Source organism: Petromyzon marinus, chromosome 12 (genome assembly GCF_048934315.1).
Source record: "Petromyzon marinus isolate PM22_M1 ecotype Great Lakes invasive population chromosome 12, UKy_Petmar_22M1.pri1.0, whole genome shotgun sequence".
Classification (NCBI taxonomy): domain Eukaryota; kingdom Metazoa; phylum Chordata; class Hyperoartia; order Petromyzontiformes; family Petromyzontidae; genus Petromyzon; species Petromyzon marinus.
In genome coordinates, this window is record NC_133678.1 from 11,030,289 (window position 1) to 11,054,007 (window position 23,719).

General features: G+C 45.9%; 1 protein-coding gene across 6 annotated transcripts in view; it reads left to right on the plus strand.

The window, feature by feature from the left end:
• LOC116941772 (nuclear receptor coactivator 2-like) overlaps positions 1-23,719 on the plus strand; it is a 92,598-nt gene that overhangs the window by 61,674 nt on the left and 7,205 nt on the right. For 3 of the 6 annotated variants that reach the window (XM_076066605.1, XM_076066603.1, XM_076066604.1), the window contains 16 exons: positions 154-258; positions 1,290-1,430; positions 1,898-2,045; positions 3,327-4,956; positions 5,573-5,956; positions 6,949-7,126; positions 7,771-7,929; positions 10,314-10,547; positions 12,698-12,821; positions 13,175-13,340; positions 14,991-15,359; positions 17,854-17,952; positions 18,826-19,408; positions 19,771-20,248; positions 20,823-21,057; positions 23,002-23,091. In XM_076066605.1, the coding sequence (XP_075922720.1) occupies positions 154-258; positions 1,290-1,430; positions 1,898-2,045; positions 3,327-4,956; positions 5,573-5,956; positions 6,949-7,126; positions 7,771-7,929; positions 10,314-10,547; positions 12,698-12,821; positions 13,175-13,340; positions 14,991-15,359; positions 17,854-17,952; positions 18,826-19,408; positions 19,771-20,248; positions 20,823-21,057; positions 23,002-23,091 (5,123 nt within the window). The remainder of the gene's footprint in view (positions 1-153; positions 259-1,289; positions 1,431-1,897; positions 2,046-3,326; positions 4,957-5,572; positions 5,957-6,948; positions 7,127-7,770; positions 7,930-10,313; positions 10,548-12,697; positions 12,822-13,174; positions 13,341-14,990; positions 15,360-17,853; positions 17,953-18,825; positions 19,409-19,770; positions 20,249-20,822; positions 21,058-23,001; positions 23,092-23,719) is intronic. The other 3 variants (XM_076066608.1, XM_076066606.1, XM_076066609.1) reach the window with 3 other exon arrangements.

Consider the following 23,719-nt stretch of genomic DNA (forward strand, 5'->3'; position numbering starts at 1 on the left):
ATTCAATACAAATGCAGTAAATCATATCTGGGGGGAAAAAAATATGACCCGCATAATAATTGTATGGCCATTATATATGGCAGACGGTGTAATTGAATGGCAGCTGTTGACGAATGAATGTTGCGATGAACTTACTTGGATCTCTCTTGGCAGATCTGCAGTCATGCTTGATTTGTGTGGCACGGCCTATTCTGACCAAGGACAGAGTGCTGTCCAAACCCACACATGAAACATTTACCACCAGGCAAGACCTCAGAGGCGAGTTTGAAAACTAAAATCGCACATCCAGATCATTCATTACCGTCTTCCCATGCATAGAACGTTTGAATGCTTTGCAGTTTTAGTTAGAAATTTAATATTGCAATGAGGGGCATTGTTTTGTGAGTGAGTGATTGCTTAAATTTGTTTTTTTAAATGTATGATACAACAACGGAGTGTAAATCTTTTGATGCCTTGTTATTTTTTTGGGTCTTTTCATTTTTATAGCCTGATATTATTTCACTATTTCTTGTTTGTTCCATCCATAAAATGTAATAAACACTCTACCGGCAGTTTTTGAAGCATGTTTCGATACCTGCTGGTGTCGATATACAGCACAATGCTGTGATGCATTGGACTTAGAAACAAAAAATTCTCCCCATTTATAATTCGGACATTTATTAATAATGCATATAGAGTTATCACTTTTATAGTAGCTTTAGTTAGTTATCTAACGCACTTGTGCTATACGCATAATGCTAAGAGTAAGGTGGAAAAGCTGAGGGTTTTCTTACAACAGTCCATCGGCACATTCCTTACAATACAGTCTTCTTACAGTGCACGGAGCCTAACCAGAAATCTTTAACCAATGACTAAAAATATATATCTTAAGCTTTTGGGCCTTGCCATCATTAAATATCTGATCATTAAAAACTGACCGTAACCCACCTCAAAAATGTTGCTCTTAACTTCAAATTTCTACCACGACACTGTAAAATGTGATCTCCAACCATATAAGTAATGTTTTTTTGTCTTCTCTCTGTCTTTTCTTTCTCTGAAGAAACACCATTGTCTAAAACAATTTACTGTGCTATATTGTTTTGTTATCCAGTTGTGTTAATAATACTACTTGGTCTTTTTTTTGGGGGGGGGGGCGGGGGATGTTGTTGAAAGCAAAAAGACAACACACACTGCTCATGATAGCAATAAGGTTATGCAACATATTTTGAGCCACATGATGAAGCAGGCCCTTTTGGAAATTACAAGTGGTTCATGTCACGTGTTGACCTATGTCTGCCACATGTGCGCAGGGAACATTGTGTTCATTGACAAAAATGCCGCGCAAGCGTACATGAAGCCAGGCTGGGAGGAGGTGGTGCGACGATGTCTGCACACCTTTTGTCAGACCCGTGACAATGAAATGTCACTTGCCAGACGACACAACCAGGAAGGTAGGTCTGTCGCTCGTGACTGCAGAGGTCATTTTCAACGCAATTCCGAACCCCGTGCGATGCCGAATGATGCTGGATAGAGCACAGTAATAAATTGAGTTGACTAAATAAAAACACATTTGTTCCGAAAGTTCCATTATATATGATTGGCTCATTGGCTTCATGCCCTATGTCATATGAAAGTCATAATGCAGATTAAGATGCTCCTTTCCAGTAGTGCATTGTGGAAAATTGGCCGATACAAATGTAAATTGCTGAATAGTTGTTGTATTTGAATAACATTGTTAACGTTTGTTCTAAGATACATATTTTCTGTAAGCTCATACATGTTATAGCAAACAAAACAGGTATATGTTTTAACTCTTTTTTCCAACATCAATTCAAATCCTTAAGGCAGCCGACAATTAAACAACGTGGTTTTAATAATAATGCTAACAAGGAAGCATGTTGTATTTTTCATCCAACAGTACTGAAGTCTGGCTTTGCTCACAGCCCCTTCTACAAGTTGATGTTGGCAGATGGTACAATCATCTCTGCCCAGACGAAGAGTCAGATTCTGCGCAATCCAGCCACCAACCAGCCACACTTTGTCGTGTCTATGCATACCGTCATTCGGTAAAGCCCCCTCACACACATGACATGCTGGAATGCATTTTGTGGTTCTCAAACTTTTTGCTTCGGAGGCACCCTCAATCGAGATTAACTGGGACCCCACAACCCAAAGACACAACTCGGGTTCCTAAGGTCACAATGCACTGAGCAATGACATGTCCACTCCTCTAGTCAACGTAGCGTTAGTCGGAGGCATTTGTTTCACGTTACGTATATGCGGGTTTTGTCACTGCAACATGGTGGTGACATTGCCCGCAGTCATTCAAAACTTCTCCTGTGCGGTATCCATACCCAAAGTATGCCTCCCCACACCCCCCCCCCCGGCCGCCTGAAAGGATTTTGTGACTCACAGGTTATGAAACCACTGATGTAATGTTTCTGTGACCACTTGAAGTGTGCTTTCGCTTGATTTTGCCATGATTAGGGCTGGCATGTGAACTGCTGTATTGTCTTATTTGCCCTTGAAGTTTTTACATAGCGTGCAAACAATGTGACAAAGCATGGTGGTACTAAATGTCTTACTTCTGCTCTTATGAACAAATCATATTTCAGCCCAGAATCTATTAGAATGTAAAAAATTAAATATCTTTTTTGCTATATTCTGTAATGGTGATAAAAGCTGTGTTCCTTGTTTGAACAATAGTATTTAATATAATTTATATATATATTTCTCAGAAGGCAGTAGTTTGCATATGAAGGTCTGTATAGAATCGTAAAATAAATTGGAGCCACAAGTTAATTTAGACCTGTTCACACCAAGGTGGATCTGAGTTAATGCAAATTTCAGCCATGCAGGAAACATACAATTTGAACTTAGCTCACAGAGACACGGATGAAGACAGTTGCCAATTTTTAATATGGTCTGTATCGAAAGAGGGCGTCAAGGGACTGGAAATGTTTAATTTTAGTGAAAGTTCACTTGGGAACACTAAGCTTGTCTGAGTTTAGTGCTGCCCCTGCTGTTTGCTTTGCCGTATTATTCTCTGCATTGCTGACTCTCTGTCACGCTCATGTTCATACAAGAGATGTACCTTTTCTATTTGTCATATGATTAACTGCCTGTCAGTCTTAATACTATATTAACTAATCCTCGTCTCAACAGTTAATAATGTTTTTGACTGTCACCAAACTTCGTGAGCTTAATTTATTTAACCAATTTTCTAAAACTTATTTCCCACTGCTATAAAACATAATTCGATGTTGTTGCATGTAGATATTTTGGACATTACATTTATTTTTATCGTAATTGCATTTTATTTCCTATTTCCAATTCTTCTTTACAAGGGAACAAGCGGACATGACGGGTCACAGCAGTGCAAATTCAATGGCAGGCCCGACCATGATGTCCCCAGCCACTCACAGGGACATGGCCCAGCAGGGCGGATCGGGACAGCAGTGCCCTCCCTTTCTGGGAAACGTGAACCCCATGGGGGATCAGTTCCAGTTTTCTCGTGTTCCACCCATGGACCCAGCCAGGTTCGGTTCCGCCGGCATGCAGGCTAACAGTGTCACATGCAACCTGGCCAGTCCTGGGATGGGTGGAGCTGTTCACCAGCAACAGCAGCAACAGCAACAATATCAACAACAGCAGCTTCAACAACAACAGCAGCTTCAACAGAAGCAGCAGCTTCAACAGCAACAGCTTCAACAGCAGCAACAGCAGAAACTTCAACAACAGCAGCAACTTCAACAACAGCAGCAACTTCAACAACAGCAGCAACTTCAACAACAGCAGCAACTTCAACAACAGCAGCAGCAACTTCAGCAGCAGCAACTTCAGCAGCAGCAACTTCAGCAACAGCAGCTTCAGCACCAGCAGCACCACCATCAGGGCTTCCTGATGTCACCGCACCACTGTGGCAGCCCTGTCATGGTCGGTAGTCCTAGAATGCCAACCGGAGGGCACTTCTCCCCGGGATCCACCGCTCAGCAACACCCGAGCTCTATGTCGCCAGCCACAAGCCACGGCTTTTCGGCGAGCTCTTCCTTGAACGCTCTTCAGGCCCTCAGCGAGGGTGCGTGCGTCCCCTCGGTTCTTTCTCCGCTGTCTTCCCCTCCACCCACTCCGGCCTCTGGTCATGGCCACAGACTTCCGAGCAGCTCTGGTCAAAACTCACCCGGGCAGCAGCAACGCTTGTCCACGCCACAGACTTCTCCAGCACTGAGACTGCAGATCAACCAGCAGAGCTCACCAGGCCAGCAGCAGAAGGTACCCAGCTCATCACAGCAGAGCCCTTCCAATCAGCAGAGGGGCCCTGGCACCACCCAGTTCCCTCAGCAGAGCTCGCCAACTCCTCAGAGAATGTCAAGCCCGGGCATCTCGCAGAGGGTCAGCCACTCCCAGCAAAGTCCTTCGCCTGGTGGACAGAGGTTTGGCAACCCGCAGACATCACCGGGCCAGCGATCGGGGAACCCACAGAGCTCACCTAGTCAAAGACTATCAAAAGCGCAGAATTCCCCAGGGCCATGGATGGTGAACCCAGCCAGCCAGTGCTCCCCTGGGCAGCCAAGAATACCCCCGACACAGCGGAGGGGCAGCACGGATGGGAGCAAAGACCCACCGTCGGGACACGTCGACCCTCCCGACGGCTCGTCAGATATGTCGGTGGAAGGCAAAGGCGAGACTCAAGCGGGCGACCCGGATGAGCCGAGCCGGGCGTCGGACAGCAAGAAGCATACGCAGCTGCTGCAGCTGCTAACTAACGGCGGCTCCGGTGGAGAGCTTGTGAGCACCACATCGGCGGCTGGAGATGCTAGCAAGGAGGCTCTGTTTGGGATTACCTCGCCAACCACAGCAGCGTCCGCTGGCCTCCTGGCGAATATGAGTCAGAGTGCAGCGGCGGCGGGACCATTCTGCCCTGCGGCGACGGCATCCTCGACATCTCTATCCAGCAGCGCCGCCTCGTCTTTAAAGGTTATACACCGGATTTTAACTTGCCTTATAGGGCACCTTCCTGTTTTGTCGCTGCCCTATGCTTGATTATTTAAATTTGATATTTATCAAGCTGCGTTGTTGTTTCCCTCCATGAACCACGCTTCCTCACTCTCAATATTGTCTCATATGTAAAGTAATGTTCCCTCAAATGACTGGTAAACAATGAAAATGAGCTGCTGGAAAGGTAATTGCTGGTTTGTCTGGTCTGTTGATTGTATGAATCCTGCATGGTTTGCAAAAAAATGTATATGTAATTTAACAGTTTGCTTTAAAAACTTTCAAAATTAATTTATAATGCTGTTAAAACAAATTAAATGATAAACGTGTGTATTACTTTACGGAGACACATTAGCTAAAACACTGTCTGTGCAACATTCCTGATTCAAGCTAAAGTCATCTTTTAAACATTGGTGCATCAATTAAACAACGTCACATGCACAGCGCTGTGTGACATCTGAAGAAATTTCCATCAGAAATCGTTCATTAGCAGCGACGAATGCAAGTCATTCTCTGCTGTCCTGCGATTTGCACACGCGTGCGTCTGCGCATGTGTTCGTTTTTTTTTTAATATATATCTGGCTCCACTAACGTCAAGAAGGAGCGACACAAGATACTCCACAAGCTGCTCCAGGACAGCAGTCCGCCCACGGAGCTGGGCGACAAGCGCTGCTGCGGCGGCGGCGGCGGCGGCGGCGGCGTAGACAAGCCGCCCGCCGAACAGCAGGTCGGAGGCCTCGGCAGTATCGGCTCGGCGGAGAGCGGCGTGAAGCAGGAGCCCGGCCTGACGTCCCCCGCCACCGCCACTGCTGCCGCTGCGTCCACGCCCTCCGGTTCAATCCCCGGCGGCGGCGGCGGCGGCGACGGCGACGGCAAGAAGAAGGAGCACGACCACGTGCTCCTGCGGTACCTCTTGGACAAAGACGAGAAGGAGATGGCTGAGGCCGGGGGTGCTGCGTCACCATCCCAGCCGGCTCCAAAAGTAAGCGGAGAACGTTTTAGTGTGTCATAGCCGCCCCTCAACGGTGCATTTAGCATCGCTTGTGTTACTGCGCAGCCGATATGACCGTTGCCATTGTATGAATATAACTTGTTGAAAGTGGGTTTCCTATTCAAACAGAGCGTGAATATGGGGGGAGGTGCTTATCTTTTTTTAAAGTTTGAAGCGATTGGAAAAAAATTCCACATTGCTATGGTAGAGGGCCAAAACAGCGACTGCTGATTTCCCAAAAAAAACGTTTGCACTAAGAGGAATGTACGGCCAAGTTGACCTCTGATTGGGATTTCATCTCACAACCTACACATGTAAATTCATGAGCTCTAATCACTGAACCACCTGGCCAAATGGATAATAATTAGTTGGTAAAAAAATGTATTTCTTTACTTCAAAAGTTACATAGATTAATGTAGCTCAGCGTAATGAAATCTTTATTTATTCACCACAAATCTGTCACGGTGCAGAGGATCCCTTATGCTCTAACAGCTATGAGCAGTTAAAATGTGTGACCAATGTTTGTCCTAGTAAACGGTGCCCCCTAAGCCTAATTAACGCTTTGCATCTTCACACGGTGACGTCACGCTTAAAACGAGATCCATATTACAGCAAGATTAAAGGAACGAGTGAGAAATCAGACTGCATACGCAGCCACGAAAGCCGCCTCCTCTCCTACTTATCCCTCCTCAACCGGCTCTGTTAAATAAAGACATAAACCATAAAATGTTTGATTCACCCCTTGATACCTCATTCAACCAATACCCGCCATATGCCGACCTCCAAAGGCTTAATATACCCGGCTCCCAGCATGCACCAGGTGTTGTGGCCTAGATGTACGTCCGCGTCCTCTAGCGCGTGTTTAAATGAAACGACGAGTCGGTCCAAGGTGACGTTACTAAAAGGGAGGCACTCCTGAAAGTCGCGTCTTCGCTTTGGACTTATTTTTATCTGGGATACTCATTTTCTTTTAACTGTGGCAGCAGTTTGGAAGCGAGCGGGAGCAACTGGAGAGCATTCTTCAAACGCTGGAGGACGCCGGGCTGCAGGTCCCCTTCTCGCGGACCGAGTGGGAGTCGGGGGATGCCAGCAAAGCACCCGGTCTCACCGATGCCTTCCCGATGTCCGCCAACTCCCCCGGCTCGAGGAAAGTGGCACAAGGTTTGTGGTGCACCTGGCAGAGCAACGTGAAGCTGAATTAATCAGAGGCTGTCACAGCTTTCACCTGCATAACCCACTCATTACTACCGCCCAAGCTCGGCGATTAACATTCTAAATTGCCCGCATAGATTTTTCACTTCCTCACACAAGTTGCTTCGTCTGGTGGCCAATATGCGTTGCGGATGTCACTGTCTGGGCTGTAAATTAAATATTTCCACATGCATGCACATGTTCACAGACACTAATCTAGCGATTAAATCTGCAGCCCTTTTTGCTTGGCGCTTATAGTATTGTTACAGTCTTCACTGACATCTCACTCGTAACGATAGACACCTTTGGTCCTGGCTGAAATCAAGGTCCTGCACTGTTCATTGATAGAGGGGTATTGTAATGTTTTCTAAGTAGGTTAGCTCCACACTGACAATAAACAGTGATGTCACCACTGTTGGAAGCAGCGACCCTTACTTTTCATCATTGCTAACCTCGCAGATTATCATTATATTGGATTTTAACATTCATGTTTTATTTTACGATAAACACAAATGTCCCATTTGTTAGCAGACCATACCTCTTAGACCTGCCATGCAACTCTCTCTGTTGTGGCTTTGATATAAAGGTTTTTTTTTTCTTTGACCTCATTGCAGGGTTAATTGGGTCACCAGGGTTGGCAAATGTTCGCCTTCCATTTAGCCGAGATTCCTCAATGGAGCTGAATTTGCCACCCCACGGAGGCAAGGGGTCCGCTCACTTCTCATCGGGCCATGCCACCATGTCAGCGCAGGTAGCTCTGGCCTCAGCTGCAGGTGAGGGTGGAATGTGTTGTCGCTAGTCTGTCCACCAACATCATCGTGAAGAACACCCTCAGCTGGATACCCTAGTGGTCAATATGCATGGCACTGAGCTTAACCTGGCCATGTTCAACCATTTGCAGGCAACAGCCACTCTGGAATCCTGCGAGGTCTAATACATGTTTGATATTTATTGCCTTTTGATCTCATTCATAACAGAAGGCAATTTGTCTTAGTCTAAACCAGAGTTGTTCTCATTTGAAACTTGCACACTGAAAACAGTTTAATGTTTAATAACACATCTTTGTATAACCAGGATATCCTCTCTGAATCTGCAATCTGCAAATATTTTTTTAGACGTAAACTCCTTTGATGAATTTGAAAATAATAACCTTGTGTAGATAGTAAATCTACTTTTTATTAAATGGCAGTTTGCTCATACCACTAATCTACCCGGTTTTGTGCAGCTGTTGTCTCATCCTACTGCCGCTTATTCCGTTGCATAATCTCCCATTTGGTCCTGCGAATGAGCACTCCTCTCGACTGCCGAATTCGTGTCGAGGCGTAGATGCCAATGCCACATGACAAATATTCATTCGGTGCTTCGAGTGCACGTGAAATAAATAAATATCGCTGGAGCAGTTTCTTCCCACTCCGTACATTTTGCTCCAGCTGTCTCGGTGCTCTTCATGAGCCACTAGTGTGATATGACGGTAGAATGTCAAATTAATTTATTTCTATTTTTGTGAAAATAATATATTGCATTAAGTTGAGTGTTCAGGAAACATATATAGGTATATTGTTGTTTGTATGTACGGCTGTTAATTTTTAAAGTTATTTTCACTGACATGATTCTATACACGCTCTGCGTTATGTTCATTTTGTCGAGACCCATCTGTTACTAATCATCTGCTTGTATTGCCATGCATACCACTGGTACCTGTTGGGAGTTTGAGGCATGGAATTCTTCAAGTGGGAAAGTATTTAAATTGACCCCAGCCAAATATAAACTTAATTGGTCAGGCTTCATGTCCACATTAATAAATGTGCCAAGTTTTGTTCTGCTTTGTTAAATTTGTTTATAAGCCTTTATATGCGTGCATGGATTCTATTCAACTCACTAAAACACAGAGTATGAAAAATATATATCTGGGATGAATTAATCATATAAGAGCAGCAGATTTGGTTGATATGGAATGCCCTATGTATGATCAAATGAGACCCCATTGAGACAAGAAGTCTCCAATAGATTCCTGAGTTTGAATAAGTACATCAAACAGCAAATTACAATGGTCACACAAAATTATATTTGTGATATGATTTAACAAAGTTTTAAAAATGAATCCTAAGGTATGCAGGCACAGAAGAATAACCATATAATATGCACGGTGCGAGGGAAAGAAAATGACATTTATTGCCGAAACTTCTGGAAGGGAATGCCCTGAAACACAATAATCTGCCCCAACCAGTGCAGTGGATCAACCTGCACAGCTATTTATGCTCATCAGGATCTATTAGCCATAATGAAAATGTTGATTAGATTTATATGTGTGTGGAAACCTGCAGTGAAAGTGAAAATGCAGTGAAGTGTATTGCCTGAAAGGAAATGTGAGTTGGATTTGAGCTCATATAATATTATAAATCTTATCTCCTCACTTATCTATTTATATGCCTGAGTTATTGGCAGGGTTACATTGCTTTATATCCTTGACTTACTTTGTCTTTCTGTTAGCCCCCCACAGGGCCACAAAATATAGAGACAAATGTAATCATTTGTGTCATCTTTTGTCATGCCGAATTTAGAACTATTCAGACATACATACATACAAACAGAAGTGACACACCAAGAGCATTCGGTGCTTTTTAACTTTGCAGCATGTCACTTTAACTTCCCTCTAAACTTCCATTGAGAGCCTGTAGCCATGCTGTGAATTCACAATGTGGATGAAATTAAAATTGAAGTTTGCTTTCACACGTGTTCACTGCCCGATTTGCCTGTGCACAGCGCCAGTGTGGCTGAGGCAGAGCTGTCCACAACAAAATCAACGGTAGAAAATCAGAATTGTTTAAACAAATTATTGGTCATTCGCTGAGCTCCACCTCACGCTGGTGCGCGATGCAAACTCCACTTGGGCCCGATGAGCACCTAAAAGTGAAACCCTGTGCTGCCAATGCCTTGCGTTAGAAATGATTGGCAGGTTAAGCTAACATTCCAACTTCCTCGCTAAGAGCATTCTATTGATTGCCCCCCCCCCCCCCCTCTGCACAGAGATTTCAACCACTTTCCGCGACTGTGCCAGCAGCACCACTTGCCATCTGCATTACTCGCGGAATAATTTATTAATTAATATATCCTTCTATCCCTGCCTCTTTGTCTGGTTTCCATTTCCACCCGGCAGGCGCGCTCGATAACCGGATGATGCGTGCCGAGGACGCATGGAGCCAACAGAGCCCCCCTGTGGCCGGCTCGAGCAGCCCCGCACTGTCCCAGCCTGGGCCGGCTTACAGCCCCTTGTCGGCCGGCATCGTGAGGAACCCCACCCCTCCGCTGGTCATGCGGCCCAGCAGCCAGCCGACACCCAGGACCATCCTGCAGCAGCAGCAGCAGCAGCAGCAGTCCATCATGAACATTGGTATGCCCCTTCCTGGCTGCTCTTTTGAAGGGATGGAGTTGGCCCACCTCGTGTTTGAACTCTCAAGTGTTGAGGGAGCACCACTGGCGATAGGAGGTGGCACGGATGTCTCCTGTGTTTAGGTTTATCCACATGCATGCATTTAATTCCGAATTCCATTGGCACTCGTGTGAATTCATAGCTTGCTGTGCACCTAGCACGACCTTCCAATTAATCAGATAGTTACATTTTATTTTTTTAGTAACGAGTGAGAGGCTTTTGAGGCCGCACAATTATCATGCATGTAAGGTTTGACTTGAATGCAATCACAATTAAAACATATAAAAACATCTCAAACTTGCGCAAACAAAACATCTTTGACTTTTTGTATTATCATTCCAACATTGTTCGTGATGACGACATTTCATCGTAAATGTTCAATCGCAGGACCTTAATGGACCACTTGTGATGAGACCCCGCTGTGTGTATGAATGTGTGCTGCCGTGCCTCAAATATTGGAACAAGTAGTCACCCCCTGTGAGTGGCTGGCTGAAGTGCCATCTTTTGGGGAAGTACAGAATGTGAGCCCGAGTCTGAGACCAGGAAAAGCACCGGGCAGAGATGCTGAGGGAGGGTGGAATTTATGCATAGACTGTCCTACATGACATCATAATAACAGTCTGCACAGGATTGGAAGGATGCCGTGGTCATCCCCCTTTTTAAGAAGGGGGACCGCACAGACTGTAACATCTACAGGGGCATCTCACTCCTCTGTGCCGGGAAAGGTCCTGGTAAGGATTATTCAACATAGCCTTGCCAGGCACGCTGAGGAGAGGCTTTTGTGGAGCCCCAATGTGGTTTCAGGAAAGGGCGGTCCTGCACAGATGCCATATTTTATGTCAATTTGCTACAGCAGAGGTGTAGGGAATTCAGGACCAACATCTCTGCTTTATAAACGTAGTCAAGGCCTATGATAACATTAGTAGGCCTGGGCTCTGGGTTGTTATTCGTGCTTTTGGAGTCCCCAGACTCTGCTCACAATCATTAAGGACCTTCATGATGGTAAGCGTGGCCAGGAGTCAGAGCCATTCCCTGTTCACCTTGGGGTGCGACAGGGATATCCTCTGGCTTCTACATTATTTTAAATAAATCTATTTCGACCATGTAGTTCTATCTGGTACAGATACAATGGTAGGTTGAACGATGCCCTGGTGTGGTCAAGGTATGGCTCCCTATTGGTCAACTTTATTATGTATGCCAATGATCTGGAGATTGCTGCTCACTCAGAGGAGTTGGAGTTGCTACTGCTGAACCTGGAGCGTGCCACAAAGAGGTGGGGCCTAACCATCAGCCCTACCAAAACTTAAGCACCTTGCCTGGGTATTTTCTACCATAGGACACTCCACCCCCACAACTCCCAATTGGTGATGGGGCAGTTGTGAAGAGAGTGGAGAATTTTCCATACCTGGGCAGTATGCTCATGACCGGCTCACTCCAAATCAGTCGAACGGCATTATCTTTTCATTGGCTGTATAATGCTGTGTGGAAGCTACCTGGTCTGTCGCTCCACACGAAGCTTCAAGTCTTCTCGGCTACGGTCATGCTCTCTATACTCTATGCTTGCAAAACGTGGACCCCCCTAATGGAACATCTTCACCGGTTAGAAACATTTAGACTGGCCTGCCTACGATCCATCAGTTTAGCCAGGCTGCATTGTGTGAGGAGCTCACAAATCCTTGAAAGACCTGGACAAAGTCCCCACTGGGCACGGCACGGGCTTAGAGAAGACATGGAGGATGTGGAGCTGAGTGGACTTGCCAATGACTGGTGCCAGCAGTGTCAAGATTGGCCTCTGTGGAGGAGGCTCGTGAAGGACGCTACTGGCCATTTCGAGGAGTCGTCCTCCACCAACAACGAAGGGCAGAGGAGAGATGCTCACAACAACGAGCGGAGCGCCAGGTGGCTAAAACACAGCAAGTTGGCACAGTAGGGGACACAGTTGGCGCATCTCAGTCAACCCATGGCACCTGGGTTTATCCCGTGGCCACCTGCCAGCGGACGTTTGACAATTTACGTTGCCTTAACATGTGCATAGCCTGGCACAAGCGCCGGGATGATGTCACCGCCTCTCAGAGGCAAATGGCGGTTGTTGTTGTTGTTGTGCCTTCCAGGCCCGGTTGATATGGACATGAGCATGGGCAGTCCACAGTTCCCAGGTGCATCCATTGGAGGTGGTCCGCACAGCCCCTGGATGGACAGTATGATGGGCAGCACTCCCCTTGCAAACCACAACAGGTATCACACTAAACACTTCCCACACCCGTGTGTTCCTATCCACTTGCTTTAAGTTTCTTTGCCCTGGTAAACCGGCTCTCTGGGACATTAATCCCCCTGTCGATAAAGGGAGGTTTGATGAAGAAGGCTGAATTCTAGAACATTCATTCTTGCTGTGCAAGAACCTACTTTTTTTATCTTCGTTTATCTCCATCATGAAAACTAACATTTAAATGTTGTATTCTCTAGTATGAGACGAGAACCCCTTGTTTGGTACCAGAGAAACCATTTGTATTGTCTAACCAGCTTCAACAAAACTCTCTGTTCAGTGGAGTCGAAGAAACGCAGCAGAATCTTGTCTTGTTTCTCTTCAGCCAAGCGTTTGGTTCTCTGGACGAGCTGCTGTGCACGCCGGTCAGACCCGAGTCTCAGAACGATGAGAAGGCCCTCCTCGAGCAGCTGGACTCGCTGCTCAACAGCACGGATGAGCAGGAGCTGGCGGAGCTCGATAAGGCACTGGGCATCGACAAGCTCGTGCAGGTGATGATGCACCTGGGGCAGTGGCGGGACCCCCCCTATTGCACCGCGTTGCCGTTGCAAACCATTTATAGGAAGCCGCGTGTGGTAGATAATTCGATGAGAGTTGAATCGTTCACCTATTGCTTCGTGTAATGTTAATCAAAGGAATCCGAAAGGTGGCACCACGCAACTTGTTCTGTGCATCGCACGGAGAAGCGTTTCGCTTCCCACCTCGCATAATCACTGTGTATGGAATGTATTACCTTCGTAGTGTGTATCATCCTGGCTCAGAGTCCGTACGTAACTTTTTCCTCTGCAGCAGCACAGAACCCAGACACTCACTAATGTGTTAATATTTTTAAAAGTTTAAACACTTTGTGGCATTCCTTCCATTTAATGGGCAGGAGGGGGGATGGACCGCCCATGCCACGCCCCTTTGGGCAGAGTGGGCGATCCCGAACTTCCCACACACCTTCCTGCCCATCCTCCTCAGCGCTGTTCTGGGTTCGCGCGGCAGGGCAGTGCAGGGCTCTGGTTTGAGCTCCTGTGTAGGTAGATTATTAAGTGTGAAGTCTTAGTGTAGGGGTAGCTTCAAACTTAATTACATTTATTAAAGTAATAACATAGATTGTGTTAAAAGATGTTTTGCGGCCGAGCTGCATAGTTTGTTTGGCGCTCAGCCACCGAGTAAAAAATTTACTTTATTACGAGCACACGGCACCTGGACTTGGCTGCAAATAGAGCGAAGTATAGCCGATCGTACCAGGTGTCGCAGCTGCGGTTCCACCCTGCGAGCAGGAGACCGCCATGAACAATGTTTTACAATCTCCCACAAATTAAACGCTATAGGACGGATATATAATTTAATATGGCAGCTCCTTTCATGAAGATTTTCCTGAGATTGAAAAAAGAGACTTTTATCCACACAGCTTCAGAAACGGACATTTACCAGGTGATTCACAAACTAGTTGAGTTGGTACAAGGATTAATAATGTATCATTATTTATATTTACAGAACTTATTTTAAAAAAATGCACTCTGGTTGGGATTGAATTACAGATGAAAGCATTCTCGGCCGGTTGGCATATTTGTTTAACTTTCCGTAATGTCACCTGCCGCACATTGCTACGCATTTATTAAGTCTCTGCAGCAGTTTTAAGAATCGAACAAAAACACAGTTCTGCAAAGGAAAACAAAACCAAGTATGAGTGAAATATGTTCTTGTTTAGTCAATTTCAGCCGAAGGGTAGACCTTGTTGTGGATTGAATGGACACAGTGCGAGTGTAAGCAAACATTGTGTGCCTTCGGCTGCCGTTTTCGCATAAAGAATTTCACATTAGCTACCAGAGTTCAGACTAGATTGCTGCACTGCTGTATTGCAATTTTTTTTATTCCAAGAGCACAAACTTAAATGGCTTCTGGTGTTCCTATAACCATTGCTGCTCATTTCCATATGAGCTTTTTCAAAAGTGCTTCCCCATACATCAGTAACATGAAGCATCAGAACACCGCCTGTTTCTGTTCCGGCCAAATGTCTTGAGCCAGTCGATATTGATGTCAACAGCGGTGGATGACACGCTTTTCTGGCCAGTGGTCAGCCCACATGGAAAACAAAAACAAATTGTGATCCCTTCCTAACCATTGCCTCACGGTTGTCAAAACTTTGGCAGAGTGGCACCCTGGCGTTCTCGCAGTCGCTGTTCGTGAGCCAAGAGCACGTGCTGCCAGTCGGCATGATGATGGAGCAAAAGGTGATGTACGGCCAGCCGTACCCCGGCGGCCAAATGCAAGGCCCCGGGCCCTCACCTGGCCTTTACGGCCAGGTTCCGGGCCAGCCCTGCGGCCCCTACGGCCCCATGGGCTCGCAGCGTGGCCTCTACCCTGCCCAGCAGCCGCTCCGCATGGGCGCCGTGCCAACTAGGCAGGGCATGGTGGCCATGGTGAGGCCCCCGCGGGCGATGGCATCTGTACAGGCAGCACCACCGCAGCCCAACCAGCTGCGGCTGCAGCTCCAGCAACGCCTGCAGGGCCAGCAGCAAGTACGTACCGAGCGCTTGCCATTGTCCTCATCTCCACTTCTACTCTGTCCCCGTTTATCTTCATCCACGTCCAATCGCTTACTCATCTGTTTGTCTGGGATATCTCACCAGGTGCACATGCTTGTCATGGCCTTTTTTAGACAACCTCAAGGTTTGCCAATAAGGTGTCCATAAATTCGTAGTTTCACAGAGTTCTCTTTATATTATTGGTTCTTTCGGTTATTTTTAACGTTAGCATCCTCCGTGGTGCTAACGTAAAAAATAACCGCCACTTCAAATTTTCTTGTTGTGGTTTTCACACCTGATGATGATTGCTTGTGTTGCAGTCGAAACGTCGTGAGAATTTAATTGTTTTATATTGTTATTATTTTATTGTTTCCCTTCTACGTGACGTTACCGAAAGAACCAAGAATATGAATCCCTGCAGTCACGAAAGCTTTAAATAAAAATTTAGAGTTCTCTTTGTACACCTCGTGTTTTCACCAGTCATTTGTGCTTGCAATGTCAGTAGCTAATTTGATGCTGAGTTCATGGTTTTCTCATATTTGGGGGGGGAGGGGGCGGGAGGGGGGGGTGGTGGTGCATCTCAAGTTCTCCCAGAAGGATGTAAGCTAGCTTGGCTGCAAGCGGTGTACTTGGAAGTGTGGCTCCAGAGATGGTCAAGCCCAGAACAAGGCGGGTTCACTCGCATCATAAGCTGATCTGGTCAGTCCTGATAAAATAGCCGTAACATGTGTGTGACCTGAAAGTTGATTATAAACATCAAAGCAAGTTAATACATTGCATGAATGTATTTATTATTTAAGTGTGAAGGAGTCACATTAAAACTGCTATTTATCTGCTATTTATGTCTCTTGTGTTGTGCCAATGTATGCGATCTAGTGCTTTATAAGCCCGATACTTATTTAGTGGACAAATATTGATTAAAATATCAATAATCTATTCACACAGCGCAACAAAATTATGCACGTCAGTTGTGACTATTTGTAGGATAGCGTCCCATGCGACTATTGTGCCTGCACCATTGTGGGTTATGTATGTATGTTAAACTTCCTTCGCACCGTACTTAGCCAACCGTGCTAATCGGAGGTGCGGATTAACAGTGCATCATATGTACTATACATTACGTGTGTAGTGATGTATTTGGAGTCACTATGGCGTTTAGCGCCAGCTACTATCACAAGAGTTGAACTGTGCGTGTGGTGCCTCTCTCTGGCACCAGAATAGTATGGCATGGAAGCGGGCCGTAGGGGGTAATGGTTCTGGTGACGGTCAGAGAGAGGGCAAATAAGGATGTGACAGTCTGGGTAAACCTGAGAGGGCACGTGACCGGGACAGGGTAGCGAGGGGGCCCAAAAGGTGACTTGAGGGACACATGGTGCTCAGTCGAGAACCTTCTGGTAAGATCCAGAAGGGGGCGTGGCCGAAGTCGGAGCAATGCCAAGCGGCGGTCTTCTGGAATCAATCCGCTGTGCTACGTCTCTTCGGTCTTTACGCTCGACATCGTGGGTCAGGCAGTGCGTTACTGACTGACCCGGTTATGTAGTTACCCCGTTATGGGGTGAGTTACTCGTGGTAGTCACCACCTATGTCGTTATCCCGTACGTTTATGCAGTTACCCTGTTGGGGTGTTAGAATAAACGTGTTAAACCATGGTGTTGCAGGCGCAGCAGAAGGGCACATGTGATGTACTGTTAACATCTGCTTGTGTCGCTCACAACTTCAGCATTTCAAATTAGATTTGCACCGAACGTAAATTTTGCCGGTTGTAAAGGACACCGTTGCCAGTTAATTTTACTGTCGCTCAAATTGTCCATAACAAAACACAAATTGTAAGCTATGAATCCTATGTGGTTTGAAATGGTAAATGTATTTTTTATATATATTTGTAGGCTGCGCACATGTTTCACTTAGGATTTTTTTATGCATTGCATGCTTTGCAATGACGCCATTACATTGTCAAAACGAATAAAGTTTACTGTAAATGTAATATGGCTGCTTGGAGGTTGGCTTTTGAGGGTTTTCTTTTAAAGATGGGCAAGGGGGCGGGGGTTTAGCCTTTGTCATCGCACTTGTTACTTTGCAGTATATCATGAGGGAAGATGCCTGACCATAACTCAGACCAACCAAACCCCAATGCTGGCAAGCATATGGGTTTGTGCATGGGCAGTATGTGTGCCTTGGAGTTCAGTGTTTGCCAGTTTGAATCAAAACTTTCCCACAGAAAATACTAGCGAATAAATACACATGTGAATTGTGATGATAAAAAAAAAATCCACAACCTTATTGTACTCACAGAATGACGGTATGATACACATGTTAATGATACATTGTTTCAAGAGTGCTTATGAATGCATTACTATTAATCTCTAAGTGCTGTATTGAAGGTTTTTTTGGTGAACGACAAATATATAAATTCAGCTTTGATAGATGCCGCAGCGATGAACTCATTTACTTTTGAAACGGATGCGAGTAAGTACATGGTGTCTTTCAGATCATCAATCAGAACCGGCAAGCGATGATGAGCCAGTACGGTGTTGCTGCAGCTATGAACCCGGCAATGAGGAATGCTATGCCCCCACAATCAGGACAGGTAAAAGGAACAAGACGTACATTTCACAAACCCCTCCGGATCAACACGACGGCTCCTGAAATAACTCACTCCATGGTTTCCAGCCAATAGCCAGCCTTATGTTCGAAGCCGAAAGCAAAAAATGCCCTCGGTGAAACACTTTTTAGCGCGAACATCATTTACTTTAATGAGCAATGAACATTAATTTGGAATACAATGTACAAATACACTTATTTTTTCACTGGTGTCACAGTTGATCACATTTCAATGTCAAGAATTACATCTGTGTCCACAATGTATTCAAAGTGCTGGTCACTCTTGATTTTCCATTCTCTAACACTGACTCATGCTGTGATGCATTCAATATTGCGTACCTATGTGACATGGCCAAATATCTATGAAGCCGTACGTAACGCCATGTCAATGTTATTCATAAGTAAACAAAACCACACCTAACTGCACTTTGAGTCGAACTTCCTTCAAGTAAGTGCAACGTATTTTGAGACAGAGCCCCTTCATGGATTTTCAGCATATAGCATTTGCTCTATCTTTTAAGATATTAAATGAAAAGTATGTAAATGTCATTCATGAAAAATTCAACCACATGTCATTCATGCAAAGTTCAGCCACACTCAGTTACTTTTTGGAGGGTCGTGTATTTGAACATTTTTCCACTTGTAAACCCCCTGTATGAGACAATTCAGAAACAAGTAAAAATCAGCACAGATAATTATTTTGGCCAACTCGCATCCCAGCGCGTTTTGGATCATCCATAACCCACAATCTGAACGATCCATCAACAATTATTACGCCAACATCCCTGGCTTGGAATTGAATTCCGTACGGATAAACATAATGAGCAAGTGATGAAACAAACGCCTTGGATGATTGCAGGGGACGCTGAACGCCCAGATGGTGGCCCAGCGGCGCCGCGAGCTGCTCAACCAGCAGCTGCGGCAGAAGCAGCTGATGCAGCGCGCCATGATGCTGCGGCAGCAGGGCTTCGGTGTTCCTCCAGGCAGCATAGCCGGCCCCGCCGGGAGCATGGCGGGCATGCAGGGGGGCATGGGCGGCATGGGCACGGGCGCTGGCGCCGTGGGGCCTGGCGCCATCCCGAGCCACGTGGGGGCCCGCGTGCAGCAGCCCCCCAGCTCGCAGCAGTTTGCCTACTCCGCTGCGTACGCCGCGGCCGCGGCGGCAGCGGCGGCCGCGGCCGGCGCGGGGGGTGCCGGCGTGGCGGGCGCCGGGGGGGGAATGCCTGGCAGCGTGGGGAACCCACAGCCGGTGCCTCCGCCATCCACGAGCCCCTTCCCTCCGCTGTCGCCGTCGGCCACGCCACAGGCGGGCGGTCACGGCGCTCTGAGAGGGGCGGCCGCGACGCAGGCAGCCCGCGGCATGATGGGAAACCCCGGCGGGCAGTACGCGCCCATCGCCAGCCCACAGATGGGCCAGAACGTGTTCCAATTTCCTGCCACAGGTAGGAGTGCTGTGACGCATTTGATGCTGTTGGTGCATTACATGTTTGTTTTATTTTGCCGCCATTGATTATTCACTTGTGACATATTCCCCACCGGCTACCAAATGTGATCTGCCAATTAAATGATACAAAAGGGGTGCTTTCAGCAGTTAAACCCTGCACTGAAGGTGCTCTTTTTATACCAGCGTTAAATAGGTTTAATTTTGCCCAGTGTAACATTTTCATCAGTTGGATAAAGAAAATACAATCTTTATATAATACATTGTTATATTGCTTAACATTACAAATATATATGGATGGATTTATGCAAATAAAAGAGTTACATTTATAGCTTATAAGTGTATGTGTTTGTCTGTGTTCAGGAGTGGGTCAGCAAGCAGAGCCTGGCTTCGGAGTTTTGGGCAACCCCCACAGCCCGCTGCTGTCCCCAGCCATGAGCCCACTCGTCGCTCCCTCTCAGGGGGGCTCCCGCTACTCGCCAAACCCTGACATGAACGCGTGGCCGCAGACGATGGCACACAGCATCAGTCCCAACGTGGCAGCCAACATGAGAGTCGGCATGGGATCCGGCATGGGCCAGAACATGGTGCCAAACATGGCACAGAGCATAACGGCGAGCATGGGGCAAAACATGGCTCAGACAATGGTTTCCAGCATGGGCCAAAACATGGGGCCCGGCATGTCGCACGGCATGGGTCCCGGTGTGGGTCACAGCATGGGTGCCGGAAACATGGTGCCCAGCTCGGCGTCTGGCATGGTCAACAGCATGGCTGGGGCCATTGGCACAGCGGCTCAGGGAGCCATGGGCAGCAACATGGTTGGCGGCATGGGCTCCAGCAGGTGAGCGGTGGTGGCTGCGTGCTGCGTGTGACGTTTGCCCATTGGACAGTTGTATGTGGGATAAAGTTGCACGAATCGGAACCTGGTACGTACAAATGGTATGTTGCGCAAGGAATAGGCAATTCCACGTTGAGGGTGGTGTGAGTAAACACTACATATAGTTTGCAATGTCCGTACCGATGGTCATTCAGCAGTTGAAAAAATGTATGTAACGTATATAGTTTTGCTTAAACGTCAGAAGTAATCGTTATGATTTTTTTTAGCAATTTCATTTCATAGCAAAACAATTGCAATCGTGAACATTGTTGAGTTTTGGCATTCCATCGACTCAAGTGGAATGAAGGGCCGAGTCTGGAATTTGAACTCAAAATCTTAAAACTGAAAACTGTGCACTCTCATTGCTGTGCCAGCTCGCTTGCCCGTAGAAAAAAACTCATCTGTAATGTAATTTGTGAAAAACAACAGTGAGCGGGAGCTCTAAGAGATCTGCCCCTTTACTTAAACAGGACCCAGGTGAGGCTTTATTGGGCAAGTGTGTTAAAATAATTATTCCCTCGTTTTCTGTGTGCCGTAGGGGAGGTCCCTTCCGTCAAGCATCGCCGCAGCAGTTCATGCAGCAGCAGCAGCAGCAGCAACAGCAGCAGCAACAGCAGCAGCAGCAGCAGGAAGGTGCCGGAATGTACGTTGGCTCGGTGAGGGGTACTGGGCCGGGAGACTGCAGCACATCAAGCGCGAGCAGCATGGAGCAGCCACCCCCGCACATCGGCACCTCGTCCATGAGCAGCACAGCCTCGCTGCCTCCTGAGCAGGTGCGCATCAATCAGAATCAGAATCAGAAAGGGTTTTATTCGCCATGTAAGTTCACACCGACACGGAATTTACTTTGGCAGGATGGTGCATACATTCAACATATAGGAATCTAAAATCTTAAATAAGTTTTAAACAAGTCTTACTATAATAAGGGTTAACAGTCTAACACCAAGGGGCTGAAGTATATAAAATTAAATAAATATCGAATATAAAATAGCTTTAAGATATAATTTTAAAAATAAAAAATACAAATAGGGTAACATAGTTAATATCGGCAAGGTGTCGTTATGTATATAAAATGTTAAAAACAGTGTTAGCCCTTGGCCTTGTTTAACAGGCCAGCAGCAGATGGGAAGAACCTGTTTTTATGGCGTGAGGTTTTGGTCCTGATGGACCGAAGCCTTCTGCCGGAGGGGAGTAGCTGAAACAGAGAGTGTCCAGGGTGGGAGAAATCGGCATTCGCTTTCCACAGCTACACATTTATATGCACAGTGGTGTGACTGCTATTGGCGTGTTCATGCAGTGAGGAGACCACGTAACCGGAAGGCCGCAAGTTCAAATACGGATCAGTTGTCGACTTGGCCTTTCATCCTTCTGGGCTTAACACAGTTAGTACTGCTTTGTGGAAAGTCAATAGTGGTTGTTCTGTACAATTAATTACATCCATCGTAGTAATGTGTAATTTCCACCACTGATTCAGGGCTTTAAACGGGAGTTCCACCACACTTTTTTTTAGAACATTGATTATGACTGGGCCAAGTCCCAATGATGATGTAGGTAGCCAGTCTAAACCAGGGTTGACTGCCCCCTACATTATCCCAATTATCAGTAAAACTATAACCACTTCGCATTTAGTCATCCGTACGGTGCGAATAAAGTTCACCATAAAATGTAAAAACCGCTCCTTGCCATAGGACTGTAAAATGTACACCGTTGCAAAAAGGTTCGTGTATAAGGACCACTATGTAACACTAATGTAGGTGTATTAACGGTTACTTTCTCTGATTCTTTGCTTCAATGTGTGTGAATTGTATGTAGACTTGCATGTTACACTAATGCCATCGGCAACGAACCCGATATCTTGAACTGCAACGCCCAAGCATAGCTGCGTCCGCTTAGTACCCAGCTGAGAGGCACTCTGGAAGTGCCTGGTGTTGTAAAAACACCACATACCTGTAATAGCAGCTATCACGAGTTCCTTATGGGCAAATCTGCCACGAGGGAATATTTGCATACAGTAAGGAAATCCTGGTGAAAGCACGCTGATACAATGTGTGGTAGAATCCAATTTACTTGACGTGTGTACACGGAACTGGGCTCAATTTTACTGATGCACCCCCTGCTGGTCTGTGGGAGGAAGACGATTCCTCGAATACAATGTTTATATAAAAGAAGGACATGCTCCGGAGATATGAACAATCATTAGTACTCTTGACTCAAACACAGGCACATCAATCACCTCTAGGTACTGCGATAAATGTACACGTGTTTAAAGCTGCAAATGTATTTCCCATGTTATGTTTAGAAGATATTATTCGCAGTTAGCGGTAGATATCCTATGCTTGTGTGTGGTTGTGCTATGTTACTTATGTTGATGTGTATTATGTGCGTCTTTGTACATAACATGAACATGTCTGGCATTTCAAACATCGTGCACTTTTAGTTACTATAGTTTTGTAATAGCTCACAATTGTCCAGTTGTCATTTAAAATCTGGGTCATAATCGTCTCAGCCCTTCATCCCTCTGGAGTCAATAAAATAAATACCACTTTGTAATGAGTCAAATATGGTAAAAATGACACCACCAAAATGTGCTTTTGTTTTCCATTGGCTGAGGAATATAAATAGATGAGCTCCAAGCGAGTGAGAATCTTGCTTGATGGACTAAAAATGTGCTGAAACTTTTGGTAACATTTTCATTGAGGTTACGGTTTATTTTGCAGGTCATAGATCGAGGTATGCAAGCGTCCCCCTTGTTCAGAAGTCGACTGGGGTCTTCTGACGGTATGAAGTCTGGGAATGAGAATTCGCAGGTGGGAATTCTCCGATGTATTAAATAACAAGCAACTCACACTTTATTTTGTTATGGCTAAGAGAGGGGAGTCACGAATAGATGTCACTCGATATTTTGGAAAAAAATCACATCGCACAGATATTTGAAGATGTTATAGCAAGCAGTGGGAGTGTGAAAGTAGCTAAAAGGCTAATAATTGGCAATTGAAAATGGTAACCCTTAGGGGTAAAGATTAAACGAAAACACGATATAGATATAATACCTAATATTAGTTCAATGTACAGTATGTTAATCTCTAACAAAAAAAGGAATCCGTATTTGGTTGGTGTAAATTCCATGTATCTCCCTCTTAGTAATTACAGCCCTTCACGGTATGAAAAGCTCGAAGACAAGATGGTATAACTGGACATAAAAGGGGGATCATTCATTGGAACAAAATTTATAGACATTTTCACGTAATGGTTGCACATAAATGAAAACCTCAGTTGTAGAATGCCTCGACCATATTAATGTGGAGGTTCACCAACTGTTTAGGGCTGCAAACATGAATGCTGCTGCCCACCCCCTTCGTTTCTACTTCTGGAATACTCACTGAGTCTCAAGATTTTTTTCAGGAGGGGCCTGGATTTGGGATGCTTACTAAAATG